Here is a 27,840-nt window from a genome sequence, read left to right as displayed (position 1 = left end):
GGCTGGAACAGGAGGGATCTCTTCCCCCACGGGGACAATTGGGAGAAATATTGTTGGTGTGGTTTGCAAATGCAGCTGTTGCAAGACAGAATTGTTAAGGGGCAGGGTGGGGGTTGTGATGGCGGTTCCTGTTGAGACACTGTGGGAGGACTTTAGGGGTGGTTTTGTGTGTGTGTTTAAACCACAGTGTACAGAATAGTTAGTGCTGACATATGGTAATGTATATACTAAACAGAGGGGAACTCTGCTAGAGAAACACGGGGAAGGGTCAAGGGAAAGAAGCTGGGGAGGAATCAGATTGCCTTGAGATTGAACAGTTTTTATGTGGGGTATTGTTTTGGAAAGGGAAAGGATTTAATGAGCTTAGGTGGGAGGTTTGGTAGCGAAGCAGGCAGGAGAGAGGAGGAAAGCCAGTTGGTTCTAGATTTTGGTCTCTAATCTAACCATCTGCTGCAAAATGATTTTCAGGGTGGCTGCTGAACCTCTATCACAGGAATGGGGAAACCTCAAGCCTGTGGAATGACCCACCAAGTTTTCACCAAGTGGAAATATGCATCATTTTGTTGTAGAAAAACAAATTGGCTGTACAGATCTGCCTGTCTCCCTTCCAAGTGTAAAGCAGATTGTCAGAATCCAAACACAAAACTAAGCTCTAACAAGAGTATCATTGCACATACACACCCAAAAACCCACGACTTCAGCCTTCTTTCAAAGGCAGAATTCCTTACCTGCCCTTTACCAATCAATTATTGCAATGATTATCAACAACATGAATGACATGTGTGGGATATTTGGCAGGCTAAAGAACAAAGCAAGTTAATACTCAAATGTAGAGTGCTAAATGTCTTCTAGTTATGATTGTGGGGCATAAAAGTTATTCACACACTTGGCCACTGTTATGTAACACTCCTCTGCACTAAATTGCCCTCCAAAATATAGCATGCCAACTAGCTAACATACAGTACATGCTTTAGTACAAAGGTAAACAAACAATGCAATTATTACTTTTGTTTCACTGAGATTTTTATTTATTAAACAAAATCTTTAAAGTAGATTACCATCATACATTGCAAAATAACATTGTAATTCCCAAAATGCTTTCACCTGAATGCTTGGGAGTACACACAATTTCACTTGAGCTGGGAGCCACTGAACAGGAGAAATAAGCAGCTGCCATAGACCCATTGGCCATGGATTTTAAGAAAAATCCAAACAACAGCATGGGCAACCACTCATTTAATACAGTTATCGACCGCTTTAAATATATTTTAAAATCTGTAAGTAGTTTACTTGAAACTATGGGCCAGACCACTTATAAGCAGAAATTCCCCACAGTTCCACCAACATATAATTTACAAGGTCCTTAACAACTTGAGTCCAGGATACTTCAAGGGGCCACCTGATCACTGAAGTCTTCAAGGGATCACCGATGGTGGTCCTGTATGGCTCAGATCCACTAGGAATTGTGTTCAGCATTCTTGGCCCAATATTGTGGAATTCCCTTCCAGTTGATGTCAGACAGACTCTCTTAGTCTTGAACTCCTGACTCTTACTGAAGACTTTATTCCAACAGGCTATTTAATTCTGATTTTATGTAGTTTTAACTTGGCATTAGTCTTATTGTATTGGGTCTCCTGTTCACCATGTGGACATGATGGTAATTATTTTATTCCAACAACTCGCATAATGCTTAAACATTTTATAGTGCGTGCAGACAAGGTTTAAGTCACTGGAACCACAAAAAGGAGCCTCATTTATTTCTGAGCATTCCTGAGGGCCACATTCCTTTCTGGGGAACTTTCCAGGGGCCGTGTGCCAAAGGTGAGCAGAGCAAGGAATATTCATTTTACCAGTACATAGGCTGGTTTCTACACGAATTCCCCCACGCCCCTCTATCCAGGCAACAAGAGGTATTATCAAAGTTCAAGGACATATTCCAGCCAGGTTAAAACACTGAAGAGAAATATGAAGCAGAACTAATAGAAGCTATGGCTGGAGAGAGTCCTGACAGCCAGAGCGAGCTCTGCATTTGGCCCTTACGTCTGGTGTTCCCCACCCCTTGCACAGTAGGGTTCCACTCAAGTCAGTATGTATGTATATAGCTCAGAATGAGTCTCTGAAGAGTTTTCTAGGACTATACACTCCTACCACCAAAGACATTTTGCTGCTTAGCACTCCACTGTTCTGCTACACCATCTTTCCCCTTCATCTACCCTCCTATGGTGTCACCTATGGCAGGTTGCTCAAAAGCAAGACTAGACCTGGCACTTCCTCCTTTTCTGAAAGTATGCCTCTGGCCTTCGCTTTGCATACAGTTAAATGACCAAAAAGTGAAGACAGGAACAAAAGAGTGACTAAGGCAGTGTGATGGTACTGAGACCTACTGTACTCTGTAAACCTTTCTTGTGCTCTAAAGCTAGCTGGAAACACTAGCTTTGCAGGATTCTTGCATGTCTCTGCTTCACATGGAGGAAAGCAAGCCTGCAAAAGGATGCTTTTTGGTTTGCGCCAAACTATACTTTCCCCACAAGCTCTAAAGTACTTTTGCAACTTTTAAGAATGTTTGCTTTTTGGTAAGGCATGGAATGACTATTGGTGTATTATTTTATTTTTTAAAAAAATACAAGGCAGGGGATATTTGGGAAGGGCTAGGCCTACAGGCCGATAAATGGTTGTATCCAGCTAAGACATCCCATTAGCACAAGGACTTCCATCTGAACAGGACTTCTTCCAACTCCTTTCCTTGTTTATCCCCCTAATGATCTGCTACAGAGTAAGGGAGGGGAGAACCCAGAACAGATTGTGGGGCACAAGTCCTTGCGCTAACGTGACAACTTTGCTAGATCAAACTCTGTGTTCAATTTGATATTAGTAGTACAGATTGCAAGAGAGGTGGGTAAAAGAACCTACTGCAACAGCTCTCAGGGCCTTACGTCAGCCTTCACCAAAAGGGTTGTGATGAACCTATGGACCACCCTCCTCCTAATCTCTGGTTCAAGCCCCCCAAGACATCTTTACCAGGGAGTTTGGCTCTGCCTGTCATTTAAGCTGCCAAGAAGTTCATGTATACAAGCTCCCTCAACCCAACTTCCCACGCTCACATTGTTTCATTCTGGCGGCTTTTGCAAATCTGGAGGTGCATAGCGTGAGAGCATTGCTAATTTACCCTATGGGAAGTTGTGTTTTTTCTCCCCTGACTACTCAGTTTGCCTAAATTATGACCAAGTGTGACATACATGTAACAGCAAGAGGGATTAGTTGATGCTGGTTGGCCAGGAACCAGAATAATGAACTCTGAATGGAAATATATGATGAAAGTCAGACCAAATCTAACTTCTCTACGTGAAATCTGAAGTCTCAGTTGGTTACCCATGCACACTTCATCGCACGACTATAGAGAAAGGCAGGGTAAAATAATGGTATGCAGCAACAACAGAACAATTCTAAAACATGGGACGGAATGAGAGAAATGTGCTCTTAAGACCAGGTTCTAAATCAATATTTGCTTGCAAGGTTGCTTACAAGCCATTATAGCATCTGTAATTATTAGAACCAGATCTATTGGACTAAAACTGCAAATCATTTTCTAGGAATGGGTGGTTTCTGGGTACCATTACATACATACTTTCTTACAAAACTTGCTAAAGCAGTGTGATAGCATCTAATAGTTTGAAAAACACCTGTTACGCATGTTTCTAACAACTAATCATTTCCTCTTTTTTTTAAGGAATAAATTTAGGCATTTTCCAGCATTTTTGTTCCTGCACATGAGCCCTGTTGAAGCTGTACTCTCAAAAGTCAGATAGTACTCTGACAACTACATGCAAAGGCTGCTTATTCCACTCAATTATGGGATCATGAGTATCAGTTAGACAGGGCTCAAACTTAAAAAAGAAATCATGCTGAAAGACATCAAACTTATGTATTTCAGAATACATGCAGATATTTACGTATCACAGTATTTACCCTTTGCACTGTTTTTAAAGTTTTTTTCATGTTTTATTGCTTAAAAATTGTACAGACGTTTTATAAAATTGTTGCATATGTTTTCATTTTTTAAAAAAAGGTGTTTGAGGACTGGGAGAATCAAAGTACCTAGAAGTACAATCTCCATGATGTCCTCAGTTTTGTTTCGTTTTAAAGAACCACTAAGCCGGAAGAAGTCAAATCCAAGATGGCTACCTTACATGGATGGGTTTTAGGCCAACAACTAGTTGCATCAGAGGGAAGTGGCAAGCCATTGCTCTGCCAGATTTCAGGTGACTTTCTTCTTCCATTGCAGCCTTGTATGACACAACCCACATTGTCCAGAGGGCTGGGAGGATCCTGAATAAGCTTTTTGGTGATGCATAAGATTCAGAGAGAGAACAGAAAGAGGAAGGTTGTCTGCCCAAGGTGCCCTTGGCTCAGACAACCACTGGATGCCATTCAACATTTGTGAAAATTCAACAAGTACAACCAATACACACAAAGGAAGTCTCAAAAATAGTGTGTGTCCAAGCTTCACAGTTGCAACACTTACAAAATTTATACTGAAACTTACTCTCCTTGGAAGTAATTTTAGCACAGCTGTTTTATGTAGGGTGCCATTATACAGTTACGATCTGAGGAATGAAGCATCTACTGCATGACTTGAAGTTGGCTCCAACTGCTCAGATGTTGCAAGCTGCTCGAGCCAAGGCCTACCTTTGCTTTGAAACATTTGCACACAAAGAGTGTCCTAAATATTAGAACTTACCACCAGTGAAGGTTGCTTTGAAAGTGCTCCAGGAGGTTGTAGTAGTATGGAGTATAGCTCCTGCTGTAGAAGCTGAAGCAATTCTTCCCTTAGCACTACCACTGATCCAGCACAAGAAGCTGAATCCTCACCAAGAGGCAGGGAAGAAAGCAAGCCACTTTGGCTTGCTGCAATTTCCAGCAGCAGCTTCTAGTCATTGAAGAACTGACACGAGCACATATATGGCTGTGCTCTCCCACTTTCACATACTAAAACAAAGGTAAGAACAGTTTCAAAAGTGCTCCAAAATTCAAACTTTGAAATCTGCAGATTTCAAATGCTCGTAATCATGGTGGAAAAGACCCATGTCCAAATACAGTTCAGTAATAGAACACTGCAATGCATAGAAATTTACACTGAAAATGTAAATCTGCTATGGAGGGTTCTCAACCTTCTGAAGCAGATATATGGTGCTTAGGCAGGAGGAATTGCTGGGGGGGGGGGGAGAGAATTCCTCCATGATTCATTTATGGAAGACTTAGCTGTCAATGTACTGATATCCTCATAATTGTGAAGCAAGAAGCACAAGTGGTTTTAGATGGTTCATGCATGGTTAGGAGGAGACATCTTAAGCGAGGCTTTTCCTCTTCAGTGATGCCAAGGGTCCTAAAAGAATGAAGCCCTAGGTAGTATCTAGCTTGTCTATTGGCAAACATGGCTCAATGTACCACAGGCACTGACACTTCCACCTGTCATCTTTAGGTTTTGGAAAACCAAAAATGTACAATTTGCCACAGCAAATATACACAGCACCAAGACAAGAGTGATTGGAGGCTACTAGTTTCAGTCACATTGTTCACATAAACAAGTGTATATATCTCCCCCTTGACTAGATCAGGGTGGTTGTATTTAAATATGTAAGCCTCTAATCTTTCACAGTAAGAAGACATGGATGTACGTACATGTACCTATATGCATGAAACTGTAACAAAGTTCAAGCTTTTGCACTCGGGCTGTTTAAAGACTGCCCTGGCCTTTTTAACATAGTACACAAGACATTGTGGAAATTGTGTAGCATGAAATATATTTTGTAAGAATCCAAACCAACAGGGTGAAATGAACAAAACATATTAAAGTAGCCACAGTTAGCTGTTCTCTAGGTTATAAAGGGTATCATTGACATTTCAATACCATTTATAGTTAAGTAACTTCATGTCGGATGTCACATCTACCAGTTCAGAGAAGGCTGCCAGTTCATTAAATATTTATGTACTTAGAGCACTTACTGTGTCTTTCCTTACAAGTTCAACTAATAGAATCAGGCTGTCCATTGTAAAATACTCAAGATTATACCATTAACGCAATAATATGTTTGCTAGTCATGCTACAACAGAAGGTTTTATTTAGGTCATTTAGAGAATTCTGGCAACTGAACTTTTGCCAGCTCATGGACATAATCTTCAAAGTATAGGCTGCATGTAACTCAAATACAAGTAATACTTTAATAGCAATAACTTACAGATACAAACTAATGATGAACTACAATTTCACAAAGAATTGTAAACATTTTGCACAACTGTCAGTCCTGTCTTTTAGCAAAGTGCTCTTTTGATGAGAAATAAATTAAACAAACACATAGCTAGAATGGACTACTTCCAGACAATACAAAAAAAGGTGTTTCTCTTTAATAAGTCTTGTAAACATATTTATGGAGAAAGCCATAAAAGTGTCTTGCAGGCCAACTATACTTACATACCTGGGCAACAAAATCGTCTTCAAAATGCTTTGGATGTCATTTAAAGTTTAAACTGAATACAAGTACAGTGGGTATCTCAGGGGTACCTCTTTAGTCTCATGTCCCTGAAATAAATGAGTTAACTGTGACTTATCGGCAGTTGTGTCATTGAATGGGGTAGCAAAGGCTGGAGTCCAAGAGCAGAAGGTGAATGAGCTACAAAAATAGAAAGATTTGCTGGTCAGCCTAACTAGAAGTATAAAAAAATATTACTTGTGAGTACAAACCCAACTGCACTGATATGGCTGGGATACCAGCAAGCAGCACCCATTTCACCAGCTGGTACTAGCGCTCATTTCTAGAATGACAGTGCCCCCCCCCATGTCTTTATACCCTGGGCAGTGCCTGTTACCAGATGAACTCTTTTATACATACAACTTTGCAGTTTGTGAGGAAGGTATCTTATTACAAAAATGCCTAATCCCACTGAATACAGTTCAAAACTATGCATAAAATGGGCCCATTGCAGCAAAACGACAACAAAATTGTGTGGTATCTTAAAGAGCCACAAATTTCATTACGGCACAAGCTATTGTGAACTACAATACTTTTCAGATGCATCTGCAGCTCCCTAAAGCTTATGGCTTGCTAAAGATTTCATAGCATTTAAGATGTCATGAGGCTTGCTTTATTATAATATGAAGCCCTTTACAATAAAGCCTTATTTGAAAGATGAAAGCTATTTAAACTCTGTCTAATTAGGCCTTCTTCCTTTCGATTTAAGGAAAAGTTTCTAGCTTGACATAAACCTTTTGTGTATGCAGGATAACAGAATTGTGGTGAACTTTAAGTGCTATATAACGAGTATTTTTCCCCCATAAAGTTTTGAATACAGCATTCCCGTACAGAAGTCCATAAGAACATGCATTTTTAAAAAAGAAAGAATTGTGAACATTTTTAAATGTAAAAAGGTGAGCATGAAAATGTAATTTGGGGAGGAAAGATCTGTGGGTCATTATTCAGAGATCCTCTGCTACAATAAAGAGCCCGAGATATTGTCAGTTTCAAAGGCATGGTAAAAAAAAAAAAAAAAAAAAGCCGTAACACACAAAAGGCCTAAGCTTATGCAAGGCTATCACTTATTTCCCCAAACTAGGGACCAGAACTTGCCAAACAAAACAAAAAAGGTATGGTGTACGTCTGCACACACAGAAGCAAAACCAACAGCTTTGACATCCCGACTTATGGGCTATATGCTATCATGAGCACAGAGAATATATGGAGAGTTTTTGCTTGCTTTCCGAGCAAAATATTTTTTATCAACCTCTCTCTGCAGCAGAGTACTAGGGACAACAACCTGAAAAGCTAGAATGTATTTGTCATCTAACAAATTTCTATCCTGCCTTTTAGAAAAAGTCTCACAAGGTGGCAAACAATATAAACGATAAAATATACAAAATATTCCAATCAAACACAGAAAAACAGTACAAGAATTTCCCAAGAATACCAGACACAAGAATGAGTGTCTTTTTTTTGGCTGCCTGTGGGTTGCATGGTGCCCAACCCTGAGCGAAAGGGTGCATTTCACATTTTCTTCTCTCAAGTCTATGAAGTAATTATCGCATGCTACTGTACCTACCATCCATGAAATTATGCAGAGCATTTAGCATTGTCGCATCCTGGGGTACATAGGCCGAGTAGCCCATTTCTTCTAACATTGGTGGAGAAAGCCTGGAAGGCTGGACTGTTGTAATAGGAGTAGACGAAGAGTGATTGGGGCTAACGTGTTTCTTGTGGCGTGCTCTGCAGTTTTGAAACCACACCTAAGCACAAAATGGAAAGACACAAAAAGATGCACATCGTATTCGTTATCTGGCATTTAACTACATCAAAGAAACAAAGTATTTAAAACCATTGAGGGCCTCTTCCATATAAATGCCAGTGCAACTTTTTCCCTGTGTGTGCTCTTTACTGAGGCCAGGTAGACCCAAATTAAAAATAAGATACATCAAACTTTAGTACAACCAACAAGTTGGGGGAGCTTCTAACATGGGCTCCTGGTGTCAGTGTTCACCACGGGTCACTAATCACTCACATTGCTGCTGGCACATGCAAGACAACCCTAAATTATGTTCCTTCAGCAATGTGAAAGTATGTGATGGAAGACATTAGATGTGCATTTTCTTCCTAAAGAAACAACAAAACAAAAAAACAAAATCAATGTTTCAGGACTACTGTAAAAGACATCACACAAGGTCTACTCTAGCTAAGGAATACTGATCAATAGAAAAACTGTTCTTTGGAGCTTTATGCTGCTGAGAAGCTCTGCTCACAGTACTTGTGAAGTAACTGCAGTACAGTTACCTGTATCACACGCCTGCTCAAGCCTGTTCTTTCTGCCAGTTTTTGGAGTGTTTGTGCATCTGGATTGTTGTCCTGAGCAAACTGTGCTTGCATTACCTGGAAAATGCAAGAAGTATTTTTTTATTTTTAAACTGTAATTTTTTTTAATGTACTAGCCAGACTGCATAAGTAACAAGATGCAGTCATATAGCTCCAACCTCCAACAGCAGTTTTGAGGAGTGCATTGTCCACATAAAAGACTTCTAAACCACATCAAGGCAGGCTAAGCTAACCCAATGACCAGATTAGCTCCAGCACTAGAATACAACATTACGTGAAAGAAAGAAAAAAATCAAAGCAAGATTCCAGCTTATTTGTTACTGAGAGCTGGTTTCATGTGACGACGACATCATTATTCAATCAGATCATATCGATTTTATGTGACACTTGTATTACAAAAATGCAAATTCATGTGGCAAGAACTAGTTGTTGCCCTATCAGGGCCTCCTTTACAAAATGTTTGCAAATATGAACAATGTTAGTATGAAACAGAACACGGAAGAAATTAGAAATGGCTATACTAATTTTTGCAATACTAATTTTTGCAAAGGCAAGGCGCATTAAGGCACATTCATAGCACATATACACCACAGGGCATGGTTAAACGTAACCTCCTGGTGAAGTTACCATGCCCAAAAGTGTACTGTGTGAATCCTACTGTGAAATGATTTTTGAAAATTAGCTTTTACTCTTCCCTACTTCTTTCAGGAGCTTATTCAAGTTGAAAGTGGATTTTTGATTACTGTATATTATTGTTAATTTGATCTCTAGTTCTGCACTGATAGTTCAGGAACGCACAGACAAACTATAGTATGCCATAAGCCTTTTCTGATGAACATTATAAAAGAGATAAAGGGCCATTACTTTACATTTTTTGAATGAAAACCTCATGGCCATTTTGGTGTGGAAGAATTGAAGTTTAATTGAGTCAAGATACTTCTACACCTAGCTGTAAACTACTGGAGTTACTGATGGTTGGGTAGACAAGTCAACTGAATATTCAGTTGTTGATATCAGTACCCCAAAGTTACGACTTATATAAACTCAAATGGTCAATATTGTAACTGGACTTCCCCTTCCTTTCCTTCCCTGTGTCCCAAAATCTGCTCCAGAGAGTTGGGGGACACTACAAATATTTGAGGTGGTGCAGAGAGCTACAGGGTGAGTGAAAAAAGGGAAGCCTGTTATAGGAACAGAAATCTGTTGCACAATGGGATGAACATCACTAGATGCAACAAAATGGGCTGAACCCAGAGCTACATGAGTGAATTTTCATGCATAAAATATTCCTACTCCTATAAAGGGCAAGGAAATGAGATTCTTGTCAATTCCATTAACCACTGCAGTCCTTTGAGAAAATTGCCAAATAATAACTCGAAATTAAAAAGTATTACATGTGTTTAAGGCAATTAAATGTTTGCTACCTAAATATTATTTGGTATTTTTAGATGTGGAAAAAAAGAGGTGCTGTTTACAACTTTAAAAGTAGAAGACCTAAACCATGGGTAGGCAAACTAAGGCCAGGGGGCCAGATCCGGCCCGTGGACGGTCCTGGAATCAGCATGTTTTTACATGAGTAGAATGTGTCCTTTTATTTAAAATGCATCTCTGGGTTATTTGTGGGGCATAGGAATTCATTCTCTCTCCCCCCCCCCAATATAGTCCAGCCCCCCACAAGGTCTGAGGAACAGTGGACCGGCCCCCTGCTGAAAAAGTTTGCTGACCCCTGAACTAGACTCAGTGCATAAATAGTCCTATGGCTCAGATCAAAACACCTGTTTATGCACACGCAAGTGCTTTCCTGAATCTGCTGAAGCGAACCTATGTCGTATCGCCTGAGCAAAACTTCAAATACTGCGTCTGAAGCTCCTGTGGTATTATTTAACAGATGCTGGTAGAGGTGAGGAAAAGCTGTTTTGAGGGCTAAAAGCTCTGCTGTACATATGGAGCTTCCTGTGTATCCATTGCACTACCTGTTGCAACATTAAGGCTGCAGTCTTATGCCTGTTTACATGTCAGTAAGCCTCACAGAACTCAGTGGGCTTACATCTAAGTGGACATGTCTAGGACTATATGGAAGGCAATTTTAACATTCTGAACAGACAGGCCATTGCTTCTCACCTAAAAACTTAAACAGCCACTTTTATATACACATAATAATGTGGATGTTAGGATCCAAAACTAGGTTATTTCCCACATATGTAAGTAATACCAGAAATACCAGTACACCAGAAATAAATATTTTGAATAGGAACTGAAAACTTTTATGTCAGCAAACTTTAGATTAATTTCCCCCTTTTTCTGTTCAATTTTTGCTTTCTAATTGTTTTTTATCAATAGAAATGTACCTAATCCTGTTTTATTAGACTGCTTTTAATTTTAAGAGATTGTAAAGCAATGTGGAAGTTGGCATTTTGCCTTAAAAGGGGCAACTTAAGATTCAATGTGCATAGGATTTATTTATGCTTATATGGCAGCAAAGGTACTAAGCTACTGAACAAGAATGAATTATAAAGCAGAAAGTGGAAATAGGCAGGTGCTAGAGTGGTTGTGATAAGGAACTGCAAGTTTATCTACCACAGAACAAAAGTAGTTAACGGAACTCAGGGGTAGCATAGGAGAATGTGAACAGGTTCCTTTTCTATTGACATTGTTGCAGTGCAATCCCCCCCCCCCCCGAGCACAAAGACATCAGTTTTGCAAAGTTCATACTGACCCCACCATTGCTAAGCTTCAGCCTCTGCTTATCTGAACATGACAGTGATGCCTGTGCTGAAGAGCCATGGTTTTGATTGCCACTTGGGTTTGGCAGCTATGGTGAAATGCAAGACACTGAAAATATCTGTTTCCTGTAAAGTTATATTCTACACATTTTCTAGGACTTCTCTTCATGTTACACAGAACTGAAACTATTTAGTCTCCTATTATAATTATGTGTAGTGATGGAAATGTCTGGTTTAATGAATTTCATCAAGTAGTCAAAACAGATCAGCATTTACATTTCCACTTTACAGAATTACTAGCTGCCTTCTGGGAAACAGAAACACTGAAGAGTAACTATTTCACATGGAACAACATCTAACACTTGCAAGAATATTCCAGAAACATGCTGTGCCCTTGACACCAGGAGAAATATCTGCAGTGGAGAGAATTTCTTCATAACCAGCTATATTTAATATAATTATTAAGTGATGCAGAGCATAAAGTCATTATCCTCCCCCCTCCCACCCCACACCAACAACCCACAGCTGTCTTTCATTAGAGGCATTGTACCCTGCCAGGGCTCTACCTGAAGCTGATCTGCTGTGAAACTGGTCCGCGCCCTTTTTGCTGGTTTTGGGTGATTAATGTCTTGTTCTGTTAGCAAGGCACCTTCCATACTGATACCATTACCTGAAATTAAAAAGAAGACAAAGTCGAAGTTTTGACAGTACCAACACCAGTCATTAGTTACAGACATTACACTAGAATAGACTTCCTGTATCAAGGATATACTTGAATATGGAATTATCCATTTTTCATTATTTTGCAACTCTACATAATTATCTTGAGTTTGTACCAAATTTGGTATTCCATTTTTTAAGCATGTTTCAGATCAGGGTCCTGGCTGCAAGCGCAGGCCTTCACTTTTATTTGGGGGGGGGGGAGGTGTAGGAAGAGAATCCATGAACCACCAAACAGGAATATGACATAGCCTTGATTATAAACCAGTTTTATTCTGAATCGAGTAGAGAGAAAGAATGCTAAATGCTATGGACATAAAAAAAAATCAAGCTCCTTATAGTTATTGTCAAGGACTACAATCCAAATCCCAAGTTGGGAGCAGTAGAGCTTAAAAGGAGAAGCAGAGTCACCAGCAAAGCCTTGCCATTCACACTGGCTGGTGTGGAATGGGAAGAGGGAGCATGAAAGTTGCTATGGCAGAGCTGGTGCATCAATTGAGCCATCATGTGATGGTAGTGGAGTTGGCTCAGGGTCCAGCAGATCCAGGGTGAACCCAGCCCTTCCCCAACCCCATAACACTCCATTATGGAGCTCTCCACAGTCTGCCACCAACAGAGATCTTGCTGCTGGCCCCTTCCTCCAACTAGCACATTGAGTGGGAGGGATGGTTCTGAGGAGAGTATGGGGAAAATATAGACAATCCAACTCCCACCCCCAAAACTGGTCACAAAGGGGGTTTGAATTACAGTGTAACTCTATCCGCCCACTGAGAAATGTTTACTACACCACTTCTTCGCAACTGTGGATCAAATGGAACTACATTGCTTGGGAAGGACAAACATGTACAGTGGTACCTCTGGTTACGTACTTAATTCGTTCCGGAGGTCCGTTCTTAACCTGAAACTGTTCTTAACCTGAAGCACCACTTTAGCTAATGGGGCCTCCTGCTGCTGCCGCGCTGCCACTGAACAATTTCTGTTCTCATCCTGAAGCAAAGTTCTTAACCCGAGGTAATATTTTTGGGTTAGTGGAGTCTGTAACCTGAAGCATATTTAACCTGAAGCGTATGTAACCCGAGGTACCACTGTAATGGACTTGGGATACCATGCTTTGAAAAATCTGCAAACTTCAGGAGCAACAGTGGTGCGCCCCCTTTTTTTAATGAAGTGCAAACATAGCACCACTAGCATCCACCTACAAGCAATTATGGCAATCTGAAGTGGCCTGTGTGGCATGGAGAATTTTACTTTGCCAATTCCACAGATTAAAAACACTGGAGGAAAGCAGAGGAGAGGTAAAATGCTCCTTAGAACAAGGCTGAAAACTACAGGTGACCAACTCCTCATGCAATTGCATGCATGCTACATTTATACATTAGTTACAGAGAAAATGATCAAGTTAATCTGGTTTCCAGAACCTACTGGGGTGTGTGTGTGTGTTTTTCCCTCCACATGAAACAAACAAACAAAAAAAGGAATACAGCCTAGGGACCTAACATCAAGAAGGAGTTACCATTTTCAACTTCTCGTTTCAGATTATCCAACATGCAGTCATAATGTACCCTACAGAGGACTTTCTCTTCCACCAAAGCAAACTCCTCCCCTGTGGAAAGCTGCCTTTTGCAGGAGAAGCAGGCAAAGCATGCCAGGTGATACACATTTCCCTTAGCTCTTCGGACCCAGTCAGTGGAATGGATATGCCTGCCGCAGCGAGAACAACGAGTTCCATACCGTCTGTAACAAAAGAAGGGAAGAGAAAATAGCAGCCATTCATCATACAACTGCCACTCAAGTTAGATTATGAAGCTACATTACGGGTATTATGAAGTTCATCATAAATGCTACTAGTCTCATTGAAAGCTGGGATTTGCTTAAGTTCTACTCAACTGCTTCAGAAAAAAAAGGAGGATTGCCTGACTTTGCAATTAATGTTTGAACTTTTGAGATGACGTTCCCTTATGTATTCTTGTGGGAATCCTAAGAGATCTCATAAGGACAAGTCATACCGCTTTGAGGCAAGTCAGCCCAGGAGCCCTGTTATGTCATACACATGGTGTTATGCGAGATTATATCTTGATGCAGCAGGGATATCTTTTTTTAAAAAATGTGTTTAATACTTGCTATCCAAGACAGAAAGGTGTTGAGTCAGGCAGTACCCTACACCTTTTTATTCTATAGCTTTTTTAAAAAAAGGTATAGGATATTCCTCCTTACTCCATACATATATTACCACTCTGTGTCCAGGAGATAATTTATTACCATTAAGAAAAATAGGAGGGCAACTTTGTGCAATAAAAAGCCCAGCACAAAAGCAGCAATGAAACTACAAAATAAGTGCATCGTAACTCAGCAGGAACAGTCCATATAGCTGGGCAACACCATGGAAAGTTTTTTCAGCAGTCGGCTTAGACAAGTAACCAAAAGAATGTGATATTCTTGTGATATTCTTAGCCTCTGGGCTAAGTTCTAAGAGTCAGTGGAACCATCAAGACCTACTTTGCTCCATCAAACTCAACTATGAAAAAAACAGAGGGAAGCCATAGTAGCGTTTCCCCTCTTTAGCTCAGGCAATGGAGGGAAATATGCAGAGAACAGCTGCTCTTTCAGGTACAAAGAGCCTAGGCCAGAGGTCGGCAATGTGCGGCCCACACTGGCTGTTTAACTGGCCCACGAGCCACCCCAGAACTGAGCTGCCCACTTGGCGAGTCCTGGAGCACTGCGCTAAACCAGCGCAGCGCGGTGTGGGGACTCACTTCTGCAGCACTGGAAATCATGTCTGCGCACACGCAGATGCCAGAAATCGCAGGCGAGAACCCAGCCCATGGAGGGTTCTCTGCAGGACTGATCCAGCCCAGGCAAGGTAAACCGACCCCTGGCCTAGGCCATTTAGGGCATTAAAGAGGTAAAAAGTGGGGGGACGGGACGTTTGCAATACAGGCTGCATTCACATGGGGGTTCATTCCATTTTAATGACTATTAAGTTCCATATTATATTTGCATTTTCACACATAAGCCACTTATGGAACTATGGTGGAAAATAGTGCAAGCTTTGTGCTCATTTCTGCGTTATTGGCTTTTGGGGGCAGGGGGACGATCTGTTTATAAAAAAAAACATGGAAATGAGGACACAATACTCCACTATAGTTCCAGTTGTGTGAAAGCTAAATAAATAGTAATAATAATAAAAATAATAATAAAAATAATAATAATAATACTGTAATAATAAATTATTTATACCCTGCCCATCCTGCTGCATTTCCCCAGCCACTCTGGGCGGCTCCCAAGAGATTAATAACAGAATAAAATATCAAACATTAAAAGCTTCCCTAAACAGAGCTGCTTTCAGATAAAAGTCAGATAGTTGTTTATTTCCTTGACATCTGATGGGAAGGCGTTCCACAGGGTGGGCACCACCACTGAGAAGGCCCTCAAATGAAATTTGGAAATTACTGTATTTTTCGCCCTACAGGACACACTTTTTCCCCTCCAAAAATGAAGGGGAAATGTGTGTGTGTCCTATGGGGCGAATGCAGGCTTTTGCTGAAGCCTAGAGAGCAAGAGGGGTCGGTGTGCACCGACCCCTCTCACTCTCCAGGCTTCAGGAAGCTATCCGCAAGCCTTGGGAGCCCGCGGGAGTTCCCGCCGGGCTCACTAGGCTTGCGGATAGCAGCCTGTTCTATCCGTCCCAGCCCCGCACCTGGGGGGAAATAATTTTTTTTGTCCCCCCCCCAAAAAAAAAACTAGGTGCGCCCTATAGGGTGAAAAATACGGTAACAGTTAGGTGAATGTTGTGAAAGCAGACAGCAGAATTCTGCACCAAATGAATCCCCAAGTAGAGTGCATTGCAGTAATCCAAATGAATTGTTGCTAAAGCATTATAATGGCAAGAGTCTGACTAGAGCCATTTTACTACAATATTTTCCTGCTGTTTAGACACTATTCCCCTCCATCGTTGGCAATGAAACAGAAGGACAAATGAGCTGAGAATGGGAAGATGTTGAGAATTAATTCTATTACTCTCACCAGTGTACAAAACAATGTCAAAAAATCAATGCAAGTGAGCACTTGGTGTATTTCTGAAGAGCACCTCAGTTTCACATCTGTAGACTTCATGGATCTGATAGTCAGTTTTAAAAACTGTTTCCAAGTTCTTTCTCTTGACTTTTCAACAGACATATTAGGTGTTATTCAGGATGAAAGGCCAGGTACTTTTATTACAGTCAGAAACCCCAAGCACTTTAGATAACAAAGGGTGAGTTTCTCCTTACACCTTCAATGGCAGTAGCTTACTCTAGCAGCAAAGTATTTCCATGTTTTATCTTGGTCTGCAAAGAAGAAACGGGAGTAGTTTACTCCCCAAAGTGTTGGCATGCAACAGAAATACTTTCCTTCTGGAGGAAACAATTGCAGTTTGCGAGAGTAGATGGAAACAGGAAGATGGCAGTAGGGCTTAATCGAAAACATTTTTTGAAGTTATAATATTGAGATTGATTTCATCAGATTGCAAGTAATTCCAGATAACTACACTCTTCCAGCCATGCTCTATCCCAGACCACCCCATGACACTGTTCGTTGGTGCGTGCATATATATATATATATATATATATATATACCAGATATTCTGCAGCAATTCTTTCAGTCAGAATATATGCAAGTGACATTAAGCACTTTGTTAGCTCAATGGGAGAAATAGGCTACAATCCTTTAATTGAGTTCCATTTAAAAGTGAGTTCCATTTAAAATACATAGGATATGCATAAGATTCTGCTGTTAGATGGACTGGAAAATACTCAGCTTTGAGTATGGTCCAGCCTGTGGTCTGCTTGTTGTATACCTACTTTGAGTTATGCAATCCTTAAATTAAGTAGGGGAACTGTTCCTAAAAAGATTCATTTGGTTTCCCAATTTCTGGCATGAATGATGCAGGTTTTGCTTGTTTTGTGAAGGGCCATATTTTTTCTGATTTTTTAAATAACTAAAAATAAACATTTTCAATAAAAAAAAATTAAGAGGATGACAAGATGGAGAGGGAATGGTTCAAGAGCAGCTACCCAGAAAGTAGCCTAATAATGGCTACCAAATGACACTAAAGCAGGGATGGGGAACCTGTGTCCTTTTTGGGTATCGTTGGGCTCAACTTCCAACAGTTCTTGCCAGCTCAGCCAATAGTGTGTTTCAGTTATGAGCACTGCTGTGCAAATAAGCCCTCTTTGTACTAGGATGTGTCCATGCACATAAAACACAAAAATTCATGGGTCTACTGTCATAATCTTAGTATTTTGTAATTACAAGATACCACCTGCCCTATAAGAGGCAAGAAGAACGATGGAGGGAGGCAAACAACATCAGGTCTGCTCCAGTTGACTGACTCCCTCCAATAGGGACAGTTTTACATTTCATAGTTTCATATTATAAACCACCTAGAATGCTTTGACAGAAAGTTGATGCATACATGCAATAAACACATACGTAAATAAAGCATAGTATACCTGAAATAGTCTAGTTTGCAGAAAACGTCTTTGTCTTTGATATAGCAGCTGGTGTGTCTTCCCAAAGAAGTCCTACATACACTGCAAGAGAGACACCGCACATGCCAGCACAAGTCATTTACCTATGAAAGGAGAAAGAAATTTTACATTCGGTAGCAGTGATTTAAGCAAACTATATAAACAGGGCTTGAAGAAATAATGTTCACAGTAATACTTAGGACTCTCAAGTGTGAGAATCCACAGATCTAAAAAGCAATCACAAATGGAATTTATAATACTACTAGTAGTAGTAATAATAATAATAATTTTACACCCAAGAGGGGCACAATTCATCGAGAAGTTCTCCACTACAAGCCCTACTGACACAAATGAGTCATGTCAGAGCTCTGTTTAATGCAAGGAAGAAAAGCCACTTGTGGAAATCCAGAAACAGCTTCTCTCCCCAGAGGGACTGTGCATCTACAGTGACCGGACAGAACAGCACAAAAGCATCTTAAGGGAGAATTGTTTTGTTCCTGGTATTCCCCAATTTTATTCAAGGGGGTGGTTCTGTTGATTTTCCAGTCCTGCTCACACAATTCACCTGAATAAATAAGTTAGCAGCAATGGGTTATTTATTTTCATGCAAATGAGCAATAAGTATTCATAAGTCAGCATGGGCATAAAAGACTTGAGGCAGAGGCCAAACATACAAATTTTGATTTAAATGTAAAGATGTGATTTTAAGGCACCTTTCAGAAGGAAACACACAAACTCTCGCTCCTGCTCTCAGGGTTTAATTTGCCTCTGGGAGAATTAAGACTGCAAGTGGCTGGAGTCTCACTGGTAATTTACCTTTGCTTACATGGCAAACAGATATACTGCAAAGTAATAAAACAAGCTTCTAAAAGGTAGAGAAGGGGCAAGTATTCTGGAGGGTGAAGCTCCCATAGGCCTCCTCCAACACCACCCCTGCTGGTCAGGCTATAACAAGGGTGACAGAATAAAAATATAAAGGTGTAGCCTTTACTTGAGCAATTTTCAACGACATATTACATGAAAATGAGCTAGCACAAACATGCCCCAAGTCAAAAGCTAGTCAAGACTTTGGACACAAGTTTATATTCAAGTTATTCAAGTTATTCTAGCCTTTAGAATAAGTGTTTGTGTAAGCTTTAACAGAACATTATGGGAAGAGGGCAACATAGCACGGATGACTATGGAGCTGTTTAATCCAGAAAGGCAGTTTTAGCTGACACCATATCACCTTGAACTGCACTTAAGGGGTGAAGTTGCCCTGCAGAGCTTACCATTTAAAGCATGAGAAAGTGAAACACTTATTCAGCTGCTTGTTTATATGAAACTTACCATGGATCATTCACAACCGTAGTGGAGGTTAGCTTGCTTGGCTACATTAAGTGATGGAGCTGATGAATGATCCATGCTCTCAAACCAAACAGCCGATGTGCAATTGTTGTAGTTGATCACATAGCAAATTATATCCTAGCTGCATTTATTACTTGTGCTGACAAGGTAATAGACACAACCAGAGTGAATTGTGTGAACAGACATGTTTTAATCCTCTGCTAGATCAGTGGCTCCCATACTTTTGGGGGACCACTGCCCCATTGGCTTCTTCAACTCACCCCCAGTGCCCTCTATATCCTATCTTATAAAAAGCATTATTCAAAACAATGGTTTGCACAACCCACCAAAGATGATAACACAGTAAAACTCAAAAAAGTAGTAATTTTATATTTATTCTGAAAATATAAAAAATGAATTCATAAACTCTAATCTTGTAACTTAAAGAATATATAGCAAACAATATTGCATGAACTTTTTTTAATTGCATCATTAATAAAAACAAAAGGGTGAAGGAAATCTATAGCCTAAAATATTTATATGTAGCTACTTACCAAACAAACACAAACTTTCACCTACCACAGATATACAGCAAATTATTTGTAAGGGAATCAGTTACCTATTACCAATGATTGGGTACCTTGTAACAATTCAGAATCATAAATAAAAACAAATGTGACCAAAGGAATTGGCTTTGAAAGTGATAAGAGCAATAAAACATGAAATACCAAGGTGGTGGTTTTTTGCTCTAGTGCTCTAGCCAGGCCTTTGTAAAGAAGCAATCAAAGGCTTTGGAGTGGCATACCGCCAGCACCCACCCTCAACCCACGCCTCTTAGTCCCGTCCTCTTAGATACCATCCACTTGGTAAACCACTGTACTAAGTTTTAATAGCAAGAATAAAGTTTTTCAGAATATTTGTAGCTCAATTGATTGTCACTTAGCAATTTGGTAATAACCCAAGATACAGAACACTAAATAGATATTTTAGTTGTCCACTACGCCATTTCAAAAAGCCAACAGCCTTACTAAAAAAAAACCCTATGAAGCAAGAATTTAACGTTTGATAAAGTTAGAGGGATGATCAAATCAGTGAAGTCAGATGCTGAAGGAAAACTAATAGTCCTTGATGGTAATTCATCACTGTATTGATTTAAAAAATGAATTTTTAAAGTTCTCTGTTCTTTAAGGTGCAGTGTTGTAACTGAAAGTTTGGAGTTTTGAATACAGTTTCGAACTACCTTTGATCACATAACAGTCACGTAACTGACTTACCATGACCTTCTGAAATGAGCACGATGTACACAAAAGATACATAAACAACATTGCCTAAGCCTTGAAACAGCATAAACAATCCTACCAACTGTGATTGAACCCTGCTTGCAGAGTTTACCATTGTCGATTTTCGTTGGCATTTGCTGTAACTGTATAAACATATTCCCCACGCTAGAAGAATTTACCAGTAAGCTACAATGCAACACTCCTGTGTTTGTTTCTTCAATAATGGGAAGAGGGCAAGAGTATTTGCCACATTGTTTTCCCCGAATTGGAAACAAAGTCACATCAGTGAAAAAGATTAACTACCTAATTCACAAACAAGCATTAGTCTCTCTCTCTGACTTCACCACCAGTGCTAGGAGCAGCAGTACGGAGGGCTATGGAACATGTTCATAACAACTGAAGTCAAAGAAGCACAGAGCTTCAAGGGTCCCCGAAATCATCTGCTCCAACCTCCCAATGCAGGATCCATGCCTTCAATGAAGGAGAGTCCATCAGCTCCCAAGGAACCATGCTACAGCGCTGAACAGCTCGAGAGGTTTCTTCTAATGCTGAACAATTGCAATTTCACTCCGTCTTGCACAACAGCCTCACGTCTCCCATTAACAGTCTCTCTTCTAGGGCAGCTAAACACAACCAGCTCTTTCAACCATTCCTCATAGGATTCGGTATCTAGACCCACTTTGATATCTGGATTGCTCTCCTCTGAGCACCCTCCAGCTTGGACCTCTTGATGTGCGGCACCCACAACTGGACACAGAACTCCAGATGCAGCCTAATCATCACAAGTTTGATCTGCAGCATAAACAATTAATAGTCCTATGTAGTATTACCACTTTATCCTTGAAGTCTGCATCATGTTACTTTTAAATCAGCAGTTGGAAACATTTTTGGGGACCTCAAGCTGTTTTATGCTAAAGGTTCACTCTTCATTCAAGTGTTTGACTAGGATCTGAATCCCCACTTGGTCATGAAGCTCACTAGGTGGCCCTGTGCCAATCACAAACTCTCAGCCTAACCTACCTCACAGGATTGTCGTGAGAGAAAGAACGAAGGGGGGGGGGGGAGAGAATATATACATGAGCTTGAGCTCCTTGGAGAAAAGGTGGGGTCCAAATGTAGTAGTAGAGTAGTAGCAGTAGTCATTGTCACTTCGGTCCAGTATATCTGAAGGAGCGTCTCTACCCCCATCGTTCTGCCCGGACACTGAGCTCCAGAGCTGAGGGCCTTCTGGTGATTCCCTCACTGCGAGAAGCCAAGTTACAGGGAACCAGGCAGAGGGCCTTCTCGGTAGTGGCACCCACCCTGTGGAACGCCCTCCCACCAGATGTCAAAGAGAACAACAACTACCAGACTTTTAGAAGACATCTGTTTAGGGAAGCTTTTAATGTTTGATGCATTACTGTATTTTAATATTTTGTTGGAAGCTGCCCAGAGTGGCTGGGGAAGCCCAGCCAGATGGGTGGGGTATAAATAAATTATTATTATAGCTAACTAGCTAACAGGAATAGTGGTCAGGGATAATGGGAGTTGTAGTCCCAAAACATCTGGAAGGCCGAGTTTCCCTATGCCTTTGTTATACCAAACTTCAGATGACAAATATCCACTCCCATATTCTGTGTGCAGATATACTGTAATGCTCACACACAATAATTCCCCAAATGTACCATGTTGGCAAGATAAACCCAAAAATTATTTTTAAAATCTTGTTTCATGCCTGCTTCCTAAATTCACCCTACATTAGCTGCCAGGCAATCACAGAACTTCTGGCAAACAAAAAAGGAAGAAAGAAAAAGATGCAGAATAATCCCCTTTCAAATACAGAAGCCAGCAGTTGCACCTCCATAAGCCCATCCATATAATATTCCAATTATAATCAAATATTAAGAATATCAAATGTAATTTCAGGTTGGCTTTTAATATCTGGCACCTCAAAAAAAAAAAAAAAACACCACAAGAAAATACATATCCAATTGAGATTCGTTTTCTGAGCTGGTGGTTATGATCACTGGGGATTTCAGAAATTTTGTTTCTTCATCCAAATTTTGAAAACTGGTAATTTACTTTTATGTCTCCAGCAAGCTTAAAGCAATGGAACACATTTATTTCTAATAATGCAAGTGCAATCTATTTTGAACACATAACCTCCTTAGGTTATCTGGCCAGGGCAGATGAATAATTAAAATTTTATATTCAGCCAGGAGAAGACCTTTTACTAAGGCACCATTTCATGAACCAATCAGAATAAAATATATGCATTCTACAACAAATGACTCTGCATTATGCTTCCAGATTTGTTTATATTCAACTTTCCACTTCAGATTTTAAAAGTATGGATGCTATTGAATGCTGCAATTCTACACACATTAACCTGAGAGTAAGTCCTATTGCAGCCAATGAAGTAAGCTCCTAGGTAGATATTTATTATATTGTGTTTGTAAAGTGGTATTTAAGACACTTCAGGAGTGAGCAGGAAAAAATTAAGCTGTTTCCTAGTTTCAGCATGGCACAGATTTGGAGCCTCTTATAGGAATCTACTGACAAACTCAAGACAGTCTGATGATTGTGAAATCCAAATTATCTGGCTTTTTACAACAAAACCAGACTTCAGTTTTGATTAGTGCCTACTAACCCATGATCTAGTGCACATATGACATTTATAATCCGAAGAGGAAACTTCACTTGAGTAAGGCAGCTTTTAAAACCTGCAACATAATTCTGAGTTTGAATTTGTCAAAACAGTGGCCCTGTTTTGTAGCAAATATGTGCACTAAACAAATGATCCTAAATATAACACCAAAGGTTAAGACTAGCCCAGTAGTCAAGGAAACCAATTTTGACTGCAAAGAAATAGTGTTGCAAATTCAGTGAGCAAATCTCCCTAAATCTGTAGTGATTTTAGCTTTCAGATTTCTCAAATATCCAAGTAAAGTGAAATAAGTTACTGTTTCTAGGAGCAGGGTGGGAAACCTCTGCAAAGGCCCATAGCATTTTCTAGCAGTACTTTTTGGAGGTGATTTCCTGCAAAAGAGCTTAAAAAAACAAACTCGTTCAAAAGGTACTATTGACCCAAGAAGCGTGCTTTTAAGTAACTTTTCATTGATCACCTGCTGGAAAGCACAATCTCTCCTGGTCCAGAGTGATCCTTTCAGGAGAGCAAAAAATCTGGGATCCTGGCGGACAGATGGCCTTCCTTGAAGCCCCACTGTGAGCTCCAAGCCCATTCATTTCCCGCTCCAAGGCCCAAGCTTGCAAGGCCCTCCAACTCACCTTGAGAAGGTACTTGTCGACTATCTCCTGGCCGCAGCTGCTGCAGATGCACTTGCTGGGCGCGCATCCGCCCGGGCCCGAGTTCAGCGAGCGCGGAGACGACGAAGAAGGCGAGAGCGGGGTGGACGGCGAGCACGAATCCTCGTCTCCGGCAACCTCGGGGCTCACCTGCCACACGGACACCAGCCGATTAATACACACGGGCCTGCAACCCCTCCCCACGGGCCTGTTTCCCTCAGGAGCCTCTCCGAGGTAACTAGCGTCCTCTCCCCGCCGCCCAATCATTAGATCCAGCTGCTCCCTCAAACCAGCCGCCTCAGCCCAGGTTCCCCGCCAATACTATTGATAAAATAACCGATAATAGTGAGGGGAACTCCCCCTCGGTTCCTACTACGGTTGAATATTCTCTCCCTGGCGCCCTTCCCTTCTTCGTGTTTGTGCCCCTTCGCCCTCACAAATCTCCCTCAGAAGAAAACCCAGTCCGACCCGAAGGCCACCCAGTGAGTGCCCTGACTGGGTCGGGGCAGGTGGGAGAGACTGCGAAGCCACGCGCCCGCCTGGCCGCCCGCTAATGCCCCGTTCCCGCCTTTCTCGCGCTGCCCCCACACAAAGAGTCCCCTGTCGCCTCACACACGCCGTCTCTCCTTCAGCTCCCTTCACGGACTAGGAGGAAAGTCCGTTTCTCGTCGCTCCATCCCACCCGCGTCTCGCTGACTTACCAGCCCCGTCTCTCCCGCGCTTTTCCGTCTTCTCCCAGTCGCGGTCGCCGCCGCCGCCGCTGCTACTGCTACTCGCCCACACTCCTCAGCCATGAGCCTCGGGAACTGCGAAGAAAGACCAGACGGCTAAGCTCGCCGAAGGCCGCCGAAAACTGAGGCTCGTCATAGGAGAAGGAAAGAGGGGCTGCCGACCATCCTTCCCTCCCCTCCAGCCAAAACTAAACGGCGGCAATTAGGGGGCGAAGTCGGCCCCGAGGCATAAGCGCTTCAATGGGGCCCTTGAGCACTAATTGCCGCTCCTCCAGCAGCAGCCCAAGACCTCGCCCGCCCGGCGCTCGTGCCGGGCACGATTTAAATGAAAATGCCTCAGCTTGCGCGGCCTCCAAATACCCTCCGCAATTAGAGCCCGCCTTGCCACTTCCAGCTTGGGGCCTCCGAGGTGTAAATTGCCACTTAAGCACTCGAGCCGAAGTCAACAGGCCGAGGGGCTGCTGCTTAGACTCGAGGATTTATTTATTTCGTTAAGCTGAGGGCACAAAAAAAGGGGGGAAGAGGAAGAAGGGAACGTCACCAGAAGAGAAAGGAGGAGAATAGAAACCAGCCAGCTGAATTTAATTCGGGGGGTCATTAAACACAATGGCCCCCTTGGCCAATTTGGAGGGAGGGCGCGCGCTTGATGAAGCCGTTTGGCGCGGCCGAGGCCGAGCGCGGCGAGGCGAGGGACAAAGGCGCTCGCGCCAACTCCGCCAGGGCGCTGCGCTCGCCTCCATTCGCGCGCGGAACAAAGCCGGCGGAGGGCGACCCTCGGCCCGTCAAGCCCGCGCCCAAAGCCCCCTTTAGCTAAGCAGCCGACTCCATCCAAAGTCGCAATGCAATCCTGAACCCGATTACTGTTTCCAATGGAGCTTTGCTCCCTGGCAAGGGATGCCACCTCGATGCGGATTAATTACCCCGCAATCCCAGCGGTTAAGATGCCAGTGAATGTGGGCGATGCATGTCCGATCCACCTGAATCGCCAAGAGGAAATGTGAGAGAGATCATCTGGAGCGGAGGCAGCGGGCACTGCGCCCTCCTACATCATCCCTGCCCATTGGGCGCCGGGGCCGGGGCGAAACGGAGCCCGACCCGATCTAGAGCGCCCCGATCCGAAGTATAAATGGGTCTGCCCAGAGTAGCCTCGTGGAAGGAGGCAGAGCTAGTTTCGGGGATACATTCCTGACCCCGCGTAATAATTTTATCCGTGTTGCAGCTAGTCCACCGGCTCCTTGCTTTGCCGAGATCTTTGCGACGGAAGAGGCTGCGCGCCACCCACCGTCCCGGGCCTACACAGAAGCCAACCCTGCATGTTTCCATGGGACTTGCTCCCCACCGGCGTCTATAGATGCAGCGCACGATTTGACATTTCCCATGCGCAGGTAAGCAGTATAAAGCACAATGGAAAGAGGCAGGAAGGTTACAGCAAAAAGGGGGGGGCACTATCCCCCAGAACCCTTAAAAAGCCAACCCCAACCCCAACCCAACAGGCTCTACTCGACCTCTTGTGAACAATTTGCTCTGGTTTAAATGTCTTTTCGTTTTGGCTCAAGCAAGGCTTCTATTTCCATCTGTCATGGGTGCTTTAGCTGAGATTCCTGCATTGCGAGGGGGTTAGCCTAGATGACCCCCGGGCCAGGGGTCCCTTCCAGCCCTACGGTTTTATGATTCCAGTGAATACGTATATTGCATTCATTTTTAGAGTTCCTTGAACAGAGACTAGGAAATGCGGCGGCCCTTGAGGGTTTGGCTCACAGTCTGGTTTAAGGCTGCTTGCGATCACTTACCCCGGAGTAGCCCCATCGAAGGCAGCCGAGCTAGTTTGGAGGATTCTGACCGCGCCGATCGCCACAGATGTACGGGGGGGACCCAAAACCGCTGGAATTAACTGCCTTTTAAAAGAGGGGTGAACAGGAGGCAGATACGGGTCTGCTGGCAGGTTTTTGGTTTGCAAAGGACTCCTGGCTACCAACTGCTGAGCAGCAGCAACGAAAAGATTTGTTCACCCCCTCTAAATTATGCTGCCGACACGGAGGGATGTATGGATGCCTTGGTGGGTGGACCGACCGCGAGTTCTCATCAGTTCTGATAAACTCAATGCAGATTCTTTAATTCTAAACGGTTTGGCTTTGGCACCAAAAGAAAAAGTAGGTCATGCAAGCCTGACGTCTGTCACCCGCTTGCTTTAGGGACAGTTCGAAGCGAAATCGGGGCACGGTAAAAAAAAATCCTCAAAAGCCAGCGATGCCTTAAGGGACTACTCCGTTGTATGAAGTCGAAGCGGCGTCCTTCGTAAGAAGTGGAAGTGGTGTCAGTCCTCCGTGCACCAAATATTCGATTTCTCTCTTTCCCCTGCGGACGTTTCCTACTAAACTTGTTTTCGTGTGCTCGCGCGCGCTTTTCTGTATTTCTTTTTTTTCCTTTTCAGCTGGAAATTCAGGTATTTGTTTATATTTTAGATCTACAGTTAAAAAACAAAAAAAAAAAAACAAAACCCGAAGCTTTCCACACACAGACACACCAAGTAAAGGGTGTCAAGCGCTTACAGACGTTAGGTGGAACCGTGCCAATTTGCCTTCAGGAGTGGAAGGGGAAATCGCTTCCACCACACGAAAAAGCGCATTTCAAAGGAAGAGGAGGGGTGGGGGTGGGGATACTTTATAAAATTACGAAATGTAATTTAAATTACATTTAGGCGGGCGGAATTCCTGGACGGGTCTTAAGCTGCGATGAGCAAACCGCTTAACGCGAAATATTCGCCCCCCGTTGCAATGAAATGAAACTACTCCGGAGCAAAGGGCATAGCAGCTGGTATCTCTGGGGGCAAATTCGGATCCACTCCACTTTTACACAGACTGCGAGGGAGGCAATCGGCTTAAGGAAAAGGGTCTCTCGTCTTCGCAGGGGGAAGAAGAGGCAGCGGGCTCACCTTTTCCGTCGCGAGGCGAAGCGCAGGCACGTCTTTGTCGTCCAGTTTACACACAAACATCTGGTTGCTCTTCCAATACATGGCACTGGGCTGCGAGCGCTCCTCACATACCAACTCCAGAAAGGACGGAGCCCCCACTCCCTCCTTTTCCGCGCAGGAGAAAAAGAAAAAGGGGGAAAAAGCGACTTGGGCGAGTTTTGAAAAGTATCAAGGAAAAGATAGCCAACGCCCGGCCCTCCTCGTCGGCCTCTAGTCCTTGCTCCGAATGGCCTCCCCCTCGTCTTCTCCGCTTCCCTCTTCCCGAGCTCCCTACCCGACTCTACTGATGTCAGACCCTGGAGGGGGGGAAAGTTTTGTTTTCAAGTGGGTGGAACCTCTTCCCGCAAAAGCCTCTTGGCTGGCTGCTGGAGCCTCACCTCCTCGTGTAAAACCCGCCTTCTGTACATGTTCAGATCTTTATCGCTACAAGCAAGCGCGCTCC

General features: G+C 42.5%; 1 protein-coding gene across 3 annotated transcripts; it reads right to left on the bottom strand.

Annotated features, from left to right (window-relative positions):
• Positions 1-5,784: 5,784 nt before the first annotated feature.
• On the bottom strand, positions 5,785-27,682 carry LHX8 (LIM homeobox 8). 3 transcript variants are annotated; one of them, XM_081866555.1, is made up of 9 exons: positions 27,360-27,679; positions 24,398-24,502; positions 23,679-23,846; positions 17,788-17,909; positions 13,812-14,032; positions 12,145-12,248; positions 8,817-8,912; positions 8,092-8,275; positions 5,785-6,668 (listed from the first exon to the last, which is right to left on the bottom strand). In XM_081866555.1, exons 1-9 carry the CDS (start codon positions 27,438-27,440, stop codon positions 6,592-6,594), a joined length of 1,158 nt encoding a protein of 385 aa, XP_081722681.1. In that variant the 5' UTR covers positions 27,441-27,679; the 3' UTR covers positions 5,785-6,591. The 3 variants fall into 3 exon arrangements, with proteins under 3 accessions (XP_081722681.1, XP_081722682.1, XP_081722683.1); XM_081866556.1 differs by lacking the exon at positions 27,360-27,679 and adding an exon at positions 26,218-26,971; XM_081866557.1 differs by lacking the exon at positions 8,817-8,912 and having other exon boundaries at positions 27,360-27,682.
• Between the last annotated feature and the right edge of the window lie 158 nt (positions 27,683-27,840).

The sequence above is a fragment of the Podarcis erhardii genome (genome assembly GCF_964252035.2).
Source record: "Podarcis erhardii genome assembly, chromosome: 6".
Taxonomy (NCBI): domain Eukaryota; kingdom Metazoa; phylum Chordata; class Lepidosauria; order Squamata; family Lacertidae; genus Podarcis; species Podarcis erhardii.
The sequence above is the reverse complement of the archived record's forward strand: the minus strand, read 5'-3'. Positions and strand labels throughout refer to the sequence as shown.